This window comes from Phaethon aethereus (assembly GCF_964289735.1).
Source record: "Phaethon aethereus genome assembly, chromosome: 11".
Lineage (NCBI taxonomy): Eukaryota > Metazoa > Chordata > Aves > Phaethontiformes > Phaethontidae > Phaethon > Phaethon aethereus.
In genome coordinates, this window is record NC_138587.1 from 16,865,083 (window position 1) to 16,876,895 (window position 11,813).

The 11,813-nt window shown below is 65.1% G+C and overlaps 2 protein-coding genes across 4 annotated transcripts in view; both read right to left on the reverse strand.

Moving 5' to 3' along the window:
* Nucleotides 1–172: 172 nt before the first annotated feature.
* Nucleotides 173–3,168, reverse strand: GNAT1 (G protein subunit alpha transducin 1; the record flags this gene model as incomplete). Its single annotated transcript, XM_082004848.1, has 8 exons — nucleotides 2,961–3,168; nucleotides 1,842–1,884; nucleotides 1,549–1,690; nucleotides 1,318–1,475; nucleotides 1,086–1,214; nucleotides 871–1,000; nucleotides 620–773; nucleotides 173–363 (listed from the first exon to the last, which is right to left on the reverse strand). Exons 1-8 carry the CDS (start codon nucleotides 3,064–3,066, stop codon nucleotides 173–175), a joined length of 1,053 nt encoding a protein of 350 aa, XP_081860974.1. The 5' UTR covers nucleotides 3,067–3,168.
* Nucleotides 3,169–5,938: 2,770 nt separating this feature from the next.
* The window catches only part of LOC309408590 (semaphorin-3F-like), a gene marked incomplete at its 3' end in the record, with an annotated part of 20,657 nt that continues 14,782 nt past the window's right edge, over nucleotides 5,939–11,813 (reverse strand). For all 3 annotated transcript variants that reach the window (XM_082004468.1, XM_082004466.1, XM_082004467.1), the window contains 12 exons: nucleotides 11,709–11,813; nucleotides 10,383–10,522; nucleotides 10,191–10,305; nucleotides 9,922–9,991; nucleotides 9,688–9,832; nucleotides 9,349–9,571; nucleotides 8,415–8,503; nucleotides 8,034–8,075; nucleotides 7,618–7,775; nucleotides 7,470–7,537; nucleotides 6,443–6,576; nucleotides 5,939–6,349 (listed from right to left, as the gene is read on the reverse strand). The exon at nucleotides 11,709–11,813 is cut by the window's right edge and continues 15 nt beyond it. In XM_082004468.1, coding sequence (XP_081860594.1) covers nucleotides 5,939–6,349; nucleotides 6,443–6,576; nucleotides 7,470–7,537; nucleotides 7,618–7,775; nucleotides 8,034–8,075; nucleotides 8,415–8,503; nucleotides 9,349–9,571; nucleotides 9,688–9,832; nucleotides 9,922–9,991; nucleotides 10,191–10,305; nucleotides 10,383–10,522; nucleotides 11,709–11,813 — 1,700 coding nt within the window. The remainder of the gene's footprint in view (nucleotides 6,350–6,442; nucleotides 6,577–7,469; nucleotides 7,538–7,617; nucleotides 7,776–8,033; nucleotides 8,076–8,414; nucleotides 8,504–9,348; nucleotides 9,572–9,687; nucleotides 9,833–9,921; nucleotides 9,992–10,190; nucleotides 10,306–10,382; nucleotides 10,523–11,708) is intronic.

Genomic DNA, 11,813 nt, shown 5'->3' on the forward strand with positions numbered 1-11,813 from the left:
GGCTGGGGGGGGGGGGAGCGGGGCCATGCCCCCCACCCAGGGGTGGCTCTGGGGCTGAGCAGGTGAAATCCCAGGGATTGGGGGCAAGTGGAGGTGGGGTGGGGGCAGCGGTGGGGCTGGATCCCAGGGGAGGGGGAGACCCGGGTTGGGGAGGGGGCGCTGGGGCTGGGGCTCAGAAGAGCCCGCAGTCCTTGAGGTTCTCCTTGATGATGATGTCGGTGACGGCGTCAAAGACGAACTTGACGTTCTCGGTATCAGTGGCGCAGGTCATGTGGGAGTAGATCTCCTTCACGTCCCGCCGCATGTTCAGCTCCAGGAACTGCAGCTTGATGTAGTTGCCCGCGTCCTCGTAGGTGTTGGGACCTGGTGGCGTGGCCGTGAGGGGGGTCCCCTCAGGGGCTGGTGTCCCCATGCCACGGGGTGCTGGCCCAGCGTCACCCAGCGCTCCCCCGGGTGGGCAAACCTTGCTTGGTCCATGAGCAAGGCTAGGGCAGCATTCCTCGCACGGGGTGCTGAGGACACCTGGTGGGTGGCTGCTGCAGGGTGCTGGCACCCAACCCTTCGCCATCACCCCACCACCACCCCCTGCCCCTGGCGGGAGAGCCCCTGCCACCCTCACCATCATAGTCGGGGAAGCAGATGCTGAGATGAGCCTTCTTGATCTTCTCCAGGAAGACATCCTTCTTGTTGAGGAAGAGGACGATGGAGGTGGTGGCGAAGTAGCGGTGGTTGCAGATGCTATTGAAGAGGTGCAGGCTCTCGTGCATGCGGTTCTGCAGAGGGACACAGCCCCACGGTGAGCCCCACAGTGACCCCCATGTCATGATGGGGACAAAGCGGAGGGGGTATGGGGTGGTGAGCCTTCCTCACCACTTCGTCATCCTCCACCAGGACCATGTCATAGGCGCTGAGGGCCGCAATGAAGATGATGCAGGTCACCCCCTCAAAGCAGTGGATCCACTTCTTCCGCTCCGAGCGCTGACCACCCACATCGAACATCCTGGGCAGGACAAGGCGAGGGTCAGCACCCCCCACCCCCTGCCCAGCCCCCTGGCACCAGCCCTCGCCACGGGCTCGGCCCTCACCTGAAGTTGAGGTCTTTGAAGGAGAACTGGGTCTCGATGATGCCAGTGGTCTTGACGCGGGAGCGCAGCACGTCCTGCTCGGTGGGGACGTAGCCGGGGGTCACTAGGCGCTCCAGGTCTGACAGGTAGCTGGCCGGGCACGCGGTGGGCATGAAACACAGGTCGGCACCCCCAGACTCCCCCACCTCGCCCAGACCCCCCCATCCCATCCAGACCACCCCACCCCACGTACTAGCCGGCCGAGTCGTTGAGTTGGTACTCGGAGGCACGGTCGAAGCAGGCTTGGATGCCTGGGTCCTTCCAGAGCCGCCCGATGATGTCTGACATCTCCTTGGGCATGGTGCCCTCCTCGATGGTGTCCGAGAGGTGCAGCAGCTTGCGGGCGTCATCCTGCCAGGGAGAGGGGCTCAGCGGGGCTGGGGGGCTAGGGGCATCCCCCTGCCCGGCATGGGGTGCTCCTCACCTGGCGAGCCGAGTCCCCGTACTGGATGTTGAGGGTGGTCATGGCCCGCACGATGGCCAGCATGGACTGGAGTGTGTTGCTGTAGATGATGGCGATGAACTCCAGGCATTCCTCCAGTGAGTAACCATCCTGGTGGATGATCCTGGCCAGGGAGGGGAGCATGGGGCTGAGCTGGGTGCCGTGGGGTGGGGGGAACCCATGGGTGCAGCGTGGGCCAGAACCGGGCACGGTGAGACAGGGGCATCCCATGGCTGCCCGTGGGGCATGGCCAACCGGCACCCCTTGGCACTTACTTCATCTGCTTGACGATGGTGCTCTTCCCCGACTCCCCGGCTCCTGTAGGGACAAAGCACGGGTCATGGCAGTGCCCACGCAATGTGCACCCCTGGCTGTGCCCCACACTGGCCCCCCGGGGCGGCTGGGGGGCACTGGTGGCCGTGCCAGGTCCATGGCTCAGGGCAGGAGGATTACAGCCAGCTGCAGTTGGCATTAAGGTTGGGCTGAGCCCCTGTGGCTAATGGGATCTTGTGGCGGCTCAACCAGGGACGTGCTGAGGGACCCAGGGGAGGGTTGGGGGCATGGTGGCATCACAGCCCTGCCACCGACCACCCCATGCCCCAAACCTGCAGCAGCGCAGAGGGATGTGCCCTGGGCTGAGCTGGGAGGGCAGCGATGGCACCCGTGGCCCCACCATGTCCAGGGCACCCCTGTACTCAGGCACCGCTGGGACAGCTGTGAGGGACTGGGAAGGACTCACGGTGCTGGGGGGCTGCGGGGACAGTCACGGGGTGGTGGTGTGGGCTGCATGGAGGTGCCTGGGAGGATGGGGGGGGCTGCCGGGGTGAGGTTTGGTGGTGTTAGTGAAGGTTCTAGAGATTGGTTGGTTGTGGTTGGGGGTGCCTGGGAGTGGGGGGACGCTGGGTGGGCTGGTTGGGTTTGGGGGATACCTGGAAGCTGGGGAATCTTAGGGCGGGCTGTGGAGATGGATTGTTGGGTTTGGGTGCCTGGTGGAAGGCAGTGCTGTTGAGGCAAGCTGTTGGTATGAACTGGTTTAGGGGAGCCTGGGAATGGGGGGCTGTTGGGGTGGGCTGGTTGGGTTTAGGGGTGCTAGGGGAGTCAGGGAAACGTTGGGTGAGCTGTTGGGGTGGGCCGCTTGGGTTTAGGGGGTGTGTCTGGGGGGGTATCAGAGGAATATTGCGTGGGCTGTTGGAGTGGGTTGGTTGGGTTTGGGGGTGCATGTAGGGACCAGGGTAACGTTGGGTGGGCAGGTTGGGTTTAGGGGGGGCTGTTGGGGTAGGCTGGTTGGGTTGAGGGATGCTGGGAGGTGTCAGAGGAACACTAGGTGGGCTGTTGGGGTGAGATGCAGAAAGGATGGGTATCTATCTCCCGCAGGGTGTTGTCCCCCCCCATACCAAGCAGCAGCAGCTTGACGGTCCTGGCATCCTTCTCAGCGTCCTCTTTGAGCTTCTTCTCCAGCTCGCGGGAGTGCTTCTCCTCGGCGCTGGCCCCGGCGCCCATCCTCGGCCCCACGGCCCTGTGGCTCACCCGCTCCTTGGAGGTCAGCACCAGGATGGGCAACGTGCTCCAGCCCCCCGCCGCCTCCAGCGCTCGCCTCCCCGCGTCCGCCGCGCCCGCCGCCGACTGCCCCGCCGCCACCGCCGCCACCACCCACCCAATGTGGGCCAAGGACGGGGCCAAGGTCCCGGGGGGCCACCCGGCGGGGTGCTGCGCTCAGCACCCGTGGCTTAAGCCAGGTACCCCCCCGATAAACCCCCTTAAATCTGCAGCAGGCTGAGCTCAGCAATCCTGCGGCTCCCGGCGTCAGCGCTTCTGCCGGGGGGGGCCAAGGCCGGCCAGCCCCCCGCTGCGTCCCACCCTGCGGCTGGGGCAGTGACGCGGCGACCCCCACCCAGCTCTGGCGCGGCCGTGGATCCTGGGGGGTTGGAGCCGGGAGGCTCTGCTGGGGTCTGGCAGGGGCTGGGGGCGGTGGGTGGAAATGTCTCCATTGTCCCCAGGACACACTGGTCACCCCCCGCTCTGGACCAGTACCCACAGGCTTCCCCCCAGTAAGCCATCCTGGTGTCCCCAGGTCCCCGTGCCCAGTGTCCACAGGGGCAGGCCCACAGTGATCATATGCCAGCTGCAGTCACCCCACCCCGTGTCCCCAGGGCCCCCTCCAGGACCCTCCACCAATGTCCCCAGGCCCCCTGGGAGCACTCAGTGTCCCCAGCCACCCACCAGTACACTCCCAGTGTCTCCAGGCCAGCCCAGTATCACCCCATGGAGTGTCCCCAGGCCCCTTCAGCAACAGCTGCACAATATCCTCAGGGATGCCAGAGTACCCTGCCCGGGGTCCCCGAGCCCCTCCCCAGTAGCACTCCCCGTATCCCAAGGAGAAATCCCAGTATTCCCCCCACAGTGTCCCAAGCAATCCCAGTCCCCTCCAGCATCCTCAGGACACCCCTCCCACAAAAGCCCTGCCCAACGTCCAGGGCCACCCCAGTGCCACCCCCCCGTGCTCCCACGCCAACGGCAGTGACCCCCCACCCATGCCCCCAGGTCCCCCCCGGGTCTCCTGCGGCCACCAGTTTCCCCCTCCCCTGTCCCCAGCGCCCTCCCTCCTTGCCCCCCAGTAAGACTTAGTGTCCCCAGGGTCACCCCAGTAACCCCTGTGTGTCCCCATCCCCCAGTGTCCCCAGGCTCTGCCAGGACTCCCCCAGCTGTCCCCAGCGCCCCCGTGTCGCGCCCCCCCCGCACCGCGGGGCTCCTGCAACGCCGCGCTCGGCCGCCAGGGGGCGAACGGACCCAGCACGGCTCCCAGTCCAGCCCAGCGCGCCCAGTATGGCCCTGCACCGCCCCCAGTGCCCTCATTACTGCCCCCAGTTCAGCCCAGACCTCCCAGCACCGCCCCAGTGCCTCCCGGGACTGCCCAGAGGAGCCCGGTACCACTCCTATTGCCCCCTGTACCCACCAAAGTGCTCCCAGTACAGCCCAGTAGCACCCACTAACACCCCAAGTGCCCCCTGTAGAGTCCCCGCCACCTCATGCCCCCATTACAACCAAGTACCGGCTCCCAGTACCAAATCCTAGCGCTCCAGTACTTCCCTCAGTGCTGACTCTTGAGAGTTCCCAGTGCCTCCAGTAACACCCAGTACTGGCCGCTAGCCCAGCCCAGTGTATGCCCCCAGTACTACCACCTCTCCGGGCCGTTAATGCCACCCAGCGCCCCCAGTGTTCCCAGTACTTCCCCACCATGGGCATCCCGAGGGCCCCCCCACTCCCCACCTGGCTCCAGCCCAGCCTCCGCACCCGGCAGGGCTCAGGGGCAGAGTTAAGGGGATTATGTGAGGGGGGCCCAGGCAGTAGCGCAGCCCCCGGCTGCCCGCTCCCTGCCCGCCCCCCGTCCCGACAGAGCACACGCAGGCGCCCGCGTCCATCCCAAAGCCAGTGTTTATTTGGGGGTGCCCGCAGCTGCGGCGGGGGGGCAGTTGCTCGGCCCCCGCCACCCCTGTGCTTCCCATGTACAACTATTTACAAACCCCCACACACCCACCGGGATGCCCCGAGGGGGGCGGCTGATGGGCTGGGTGCCCCAAACACCCGTGGGTGCTAGCGCCAGCGAGCGCTGGTGGCTGCTCGAGGTTTTACCCTGGCACAGCCCCTTCTCCTTCCCTTCCCCCCAAAAAGACCCCAGCTGAGACCCCACCGTGGCCTGGACCATTTCCCAGTCAGCCTGGGACAGGAGCCTGCGTCCTGTTTCCCCCATGCCAAGCCCCCGGGGAGGGGGACAGGGCCGCGTATCCTGGCCCCACAGCCCCCTTCTCCTGGGCTTGCCTGGTGCTCTGCAGCTTCCCTATGGAAAGTGCTTGCTCCTCAGTAACCAGCTGGGGAAACTGAGGCACGAAGCTGCAAGGGCTGTGCCCAGCTGGCGGGGGGCAGACCCTGTCTGGCACTGCCCCTCCCCCTGCCTCGTCCCCCCCCGGCTGGGGTTTGTCCCCCTCCCCAGGGCATCACCCCCTCCCAGACCGGGACTCAGCACCTCCTGCCCCTGGCACGGTACCGTGCGGGGAGACAGCGGCCGCAGTGCCCGGCGGTCCCCGCGTGCCGGGATCCTGGGGTCCCGGAGCCGGGGGGAAGACAGCGGTGCCGGCTGCGGCTGCCCCAGAGGTCTCCGCTCCTCCCCGGGGCCGGGAGGCCGGGGTCGCATCGCCCCGGTGACTATGTACAACCTACAAATAAATACCGTCTCCCACGTGACGGGGGGAGCACATGTGTCTGCGTGTGTGTGTGCGTGGATGTATATATATATATATATTTATTTATAGATATTTTTAATATTAAAAGGGGGGAAAAATAGACCACTGTGCTAGCAAAGTCCCTGATGACGGTTTCATGTATGCCCATAGGTCTCTGGCTGGTGATTCCGGCGGTTTCGAGGCTTCTTCTGGTCCTGCTGCTCCTTGGCTTTGAGTCCAGCCAGCGGCTGGGGGGGGCTGGCGGCCGTGTGCCGCCAGTAGCCCTGGCAGTACTGGTCCAGGAGTCCCATTTCGGGCTGGGTGAGGAGCTGCAGCAGGTCCTGGTAGCGGGGAGTGGGGGCACCCGGCAGGCCGGGGGGGGTCTCCGCCTGGACCAGCACGGCGTGGACGGCGCGGCCGCTGAGGACGCGGAGCTGCACCTTGGTCACCGTGTGCTTGAAGTTGTTCTCGGTGGCGGTGCAGGAGTAGAGGCCGCTGTCGGCGAGCTGGAGGGCGCGCAGCAGCAAGCCCTGCTCCGTCCGCAGCACCCGGCCCTCCACCCGCAGCTGCGGGGGGGAGAGGCGGCACGGCTCAGCTGGCTGGCCCCCCGGCACCCCCCGGCACCCCCCGGCACCCCCCGGCACGGCGCCCTGCCCTACCTCTTTCCGCCGGTCGCTGTCGTCCTTCTGCAGCAGCCACTTGATGCTGGCCTGGGGCGAGCGGGGCTGGCACTCCAGGAAGGCGGTGCTGCCCTCCACCCCATACTGCACGGCCTCCACCGCGTTCTTGTTGGCTGCAGGGGTGGGCCACGGGCAGCCGGGTCACGCGCGCGCCTCCACGCTGCCCCCCCGTTTCTCTCCTGCCCAGCCCACCCGCTCTCCAAGGGAGAGCTCCTGTCCAGCTCCAGCCGCAGGTCTGCCTGCTCCCCAGCCACCCAGCAAGTCTGCTCCTCCTCTAGTGTAACCATGCTTCCACAAGGGTGTCCGTCCATCCGTCCGTCCATCCATCCATCCACCTGCCCGTGTTCATCTTCCTCTGAAGTATCCATACACCCATCCATCCATCCATCTACACACCCATCAACTTGTGGACATCCTTCTCCCCACCACATCCATCCATCCATCCATCCATCCCTCCCTCCCTCCCTCTATCCACCCATTCAAATCTGCTCATTCTCCTCCTCAACATCTATCCATGTTCACTGTACACTCTAATGTACCCATCCACCCACCCATCCATGCTCATCTTCCTCCCAATGTATCCATTTTTTCATCAGTTTATCCATTGTTCCATCCATCTATCCATTGACCCACTGACCCATCCATCCATGCTCATACTCATCCCCAGTGTATCCATCCATGTTGATCCTCCTCTCCAATGTATCCATTCTTTCATTAATTCATCCACCCATCCATCCGTCCATTCTTCCATCCATCCATCCATCCTTCCTTCCTTCCATCCATCCACTCTTCCATCCATCCGTCCGTCCATCCATCCATCCATCCATCCATCCATCCATGCTCACCCTCTTCCCATTTATCCACTCACACAGCCATCAACCCACCAGGGCATCCATCCACCCACGTCCCCCTCTGGCCGTTGCCGACACCCTCCTGCCCCCCGCCCTCAGCACGCCCCCCAGCTGCTCCCCTCGTGCTGTGGGGCTGTGCCCCAGACCTCCCTCACCGTTGGAGTTGTAGCCTCGGCACTGGCGGATGGGGTTGCCGTGCCGGACGTCCTGCCGCCGGCTCCGCCTGCGGAGAGGCAGGAGGTGAGCGGGGGGAGCCTGGGGCCGGGGGGTCCCTCCCTGCCGCTCTCCCCCGGCCCCCCATACCTCTTGGAGGAGGCGGAGTAGCGGGTGCAGGCGCTGCCGTCCCAGGCGCAGTAGGGGTCCCGGGCCAGGCAGCAGTCGGCGCAGGCTTCCCCGTAGACGTCGCAGCGGTGCAGGGCCAGGTGGGTCACGCCTACGGCTGAGGACACGTACAGCTGTTGCTGTTGCGGGGACAAAGAGGACAGGGTGAGATGCCATCTCGTTCCCGCCCTGCGAGGACCCCCCAGAATAAGCTGCGACCTCCCAGTACTGGGACCGGCCAAGTCACTGGAGCCACCTGGGGCCACCGGAGCCAGCTCGCCCTGTGGCCACTGGCGTGCCTCCCCGCCAGCCGCTCTGGTGCTGCGGCGGCGCTGGGTGGTGGCACTTCTGAACCCATGGTGGGATCCTCCTGGCCCCTGCCATACATCGTGACTCACCCTCTTGGAGGAGATGGTCATCGTCTTGATGGGCGCCGGCACCTAGATGGGAGCAGGAGCGAAGGAGATGGAGGGGCAACTGCCTGGCCTGGTGCTGAAGCCCCAGGGTGGGCACCCCAGACCCCCTCAGGCAGCTGGGGTGGGCAGGGGATGGCAGGAGGAGCTGCGAGGGGGCAGTAGGGAGGACAACCAATGCTTGGGGTCCCTGCAGAGCCAGCCAAGGGGTGGCTGGTGCCCCAAAGGAGTGGTTGGTGTCCCAAGGGGGTGGCTGGTGCCCCAAGGGAGTGGTTGGTGTTCCAAGGGGGGTTGGTTGGTGTCCTAAGGGGCTGTCTGGCTGGGTTGAGGACACTCAGCAGAGGGTGGAGGACAGGCAGCCCTTACCTTGAACACCTCGATCTCCTCCAGCATGAGCTCCTCCGTCTCCATGTCATCCCGGGGGAGCACAATGACCTTCTGCACAGTGCCCCGATCTGCAAGACACCGCAGTGCCCGGGTGCTCAGTGCCACCCCTGGGCACCGCACCCTCCCCTCCTGGGAAGGGGGTCCTCTCTGGGGCTGGAGGGAGGAAAGACCACCCCCCAAGCCCATTCCCATCTCTCTCCTGCCGCAGCGGGCAGCCATGCTGGGGTGCGGCGTACCAGTCAGGTCACTGCCACCACCCAGGGCAGGGGTGGGGACAGCAGCCAGGGACGGGCAGGGGGCAGGGGAAGGAGCAGGATGGATCATGGGGGCTCGGGGAAGCACCAGGCTGGGCAACGGTGCCCCGAGGATGGGCACTGGGGCCAAGGAAGGACGGGGGGGGCTGCTGGTGCCTCTAGGATGAGCAGTCAGGCAGGGCAAGCACGAGGCTGGATGACGGTGGGCTCAGGATGGGCGATGGGAAGCATGAAGCTGAATCACAGAGCCTGCAGGATGGGCACTGGGGTCAGGAGAGGATGAAGATGGATGGTGGGGCCCCTGGGATGGGCACTGCGGCAGGGAGAGGACCAGGCTGGATGGTGGCCCCGCTAGGATGGATGGTGGCCTCCCTAGGATGGGAAGTATCATGCTGGATGGCTGGCCCTGGGGACAGGAGCTGGGCTAGGGGAAGGACCAGGCTGGGCGGTGGGCTCTGTGGGATGGGCACCAGGGCAGGGGAAGGACCAAGCTGGAGCCTTGAGGAGGGGCAGGGATCTCAGGGCGGGGGGTGTCTCAGCCCCTCATCCCGCTCCAGCATGGCGGAGGGCACCGTGCTCTGGCCAGCCCTGGTGGTGCCCGTGCCCTCCGGGTCCGCGCCGGAGCATGCTGCGTTCCCCGCGGTGCGCGGCGTGGGTACCTGTGCCCAGGAAAAGCACCTCATAGCGCCCGTCTGCCGCGTCCACCTGGTCGACGGCCACGGTGGTGAAGCGGTAGTTGACGTTGGTGCGGACCACCAGCGGCTGGCGGTGGGTGGGGTAGACGGCGTGGTACATCAGCGGGTGCGCGCGCATGAAGTTGATCACTTCGTCAGGGTAGTCCTTGGTTGACTTCATGGATGGGGTGAAGGTCCCCCCGGGGCACTGTGGCACAAACGTCACCGGCGCTTGGTGACCCGCTATCCCGGCATGGGTCCGAGGGCGCCGGCTGCCTGGCAGGCGCCGGCTCATCGCCCCACGTGTGCCTGGGGGGTACTTACGGTGCCCGGCCGGGGGTAGGGCATTTTGCCTGTATAGGGCATCCACTGGTAGTTGGGTCCCTCCTTGTGCGCGAAGGGCCCGTTGAAGACCATGCGGATGTCGGCCATGGAGTAGACACAGACAGCAGAGCCTTTGAAGACCGACCTGGGAGGAAGGACCTGCTGCATCACTGGGACCCCCACCCAGCTGGGGCCCCCCCTCCACTGCTCTGTGCCAGGAGGGTCACCACTCACCCCGAGGCGGAGAACACGGCGTAGATAACAGGGTTCTTGGTGTCCTGAGTCTGCTGGATGAAGACGTCCTCTTGGGACAGAAAGATGGGGGTGTCACCATGGGGGAGGCAGGACCTTCCTCACACCCAGGGACGCCGGGGCAGTGGGGAGAGCAGGTCCATGTGGGAGAGGTAAGAGGTGGGGGCAGCGATGGGGTCCCCAGCCCCCCCAGGGTGCCCCCCAAGCCCACAGGGGTGCAGGAGGCCCCCAGTCCTCCCTTGCCCACTCACGGAGCTCGTCGAAGTGCGTTTCAATCCCGTCGGGTCCCGGCACGGAGCAGACGAGCCGGGCCTTCAGGAAGGTGCTCCATTTGTTCACGAGGCAGCAGTGGCCTCCGTCATCGTTCTGCAACAGAGAGGCCCCCGTGCTCAGCCCTGCCTGCACCCCTGCCTGCTCCCCTGCCCGCCCGCCGCGTCACCTACCAGGCAGATGCGCCCGATGCGGGAATAGACCCCAGGGCTCAGCGGGGCATCGGCCGACTTCTCTCGGAAGAAGAAGTAGAGCTTGTCGTCGTTCCTCTCGCTGCTGTCAGGGATGAGCTGGGCGCGGACGAAGGCTGGGTCTGGAACGGCACGGCACCGTCAGCCCAGCGGGACCCCTGCCCCATGCCGCAGCGGGATGCTGAGCCCCCCTCTCCTCCAGCATCTCCCCACTCCTGGAAAAGCACTGCCGCGGTCGCAGGGCGAGAGCTGGATCTGGACCAGAGCTGCAGAGGTGGGCTGAGGAACTGGGTCTCTCTGGTGGTCATCACAGTTCCTCCAAGAGGCTCGGCGCATCCCTGAGGTTTCTTGGAGCAACCCAGAGGTCCACAGAGCTCCAGCAGCTCTACGAGCAGGACGGTGGGAACTGGTCTTCCCCCCCCAGGGAGGAAAGACACAGCCTGGAAACTTCTCAGGAAGCTTCTCCCTGCCATCCATCAGTCGGTGCCCAGCCTGCGCTGACAGCTCCCCCTCTTCGGGTTACCGCCCCGCCGGCCCCCCGGCCCGGCAGGATCAGCCCATCTGCTCCGCTCTGTTTACTCAGCTGCCGCCCCGCGGGCAGGGGTGCTCCGAGGGGGGCAGGATGAGCGTTCGGGGTCACCGATTGCAGGCGACATGGTTGACATCTCAGCCCTGCAGAAACCCACGCACGGACTCCGGCAGAGCCAGCCCCACCTCTCACCAGCTGGCTGCTCCTGCCGCCCAGCAAAGCCCCCAGCATGTCTGTCACCATGCCCCACACAACTATCCCTCTATTCTTCTGCCTAAATTTCCTTCCTTCCTTCCTTCCTTCTTTCCTTCCTTCCTTCCTTCCTTCCTTCCTTCCTTCCTTCCTTCCTTCCTTCCTTCCTTCCTTCCTTCCTTCCTTCCTTCCATCCATCCATCCATCCATCCGTCATCCACCCATCTATCCACCTATCCATTCACCCATCAATCCATTCATCCATCCACCCACCAATCCATTCATCCATCCACCCATCCATCATCTGTCTATCCACCCATCCATCCACTCATCCATTAACCGTCAACCATCCATCCACCCATCCGTCCATCATCTGTCCACGCATCTGTCCATCCATCCATCCACCCATCCATCGTCTGTCCACCCACCCACGCACCCATCATCCCACACCACCACCCGTCCACCTGCCCATGCTGGCGACTGTCTCTGTCCTGGGAGAAGGACGCAGTACAACACGATGGGTCTCATCTCTAGGGCTGGAGCTGTGGGGTCCCCAGGGAACCTGGGCCAATGACACCTGAACTCACCGTTGAGCCAGCGTGAGTTGTACTGGTCTGTCCTCATGGCCGTCTGCTTGCCCATGGTGCGGAAGATGGCTGCATCTGTGCCCATGAAGTCGATGTAGACGCCAG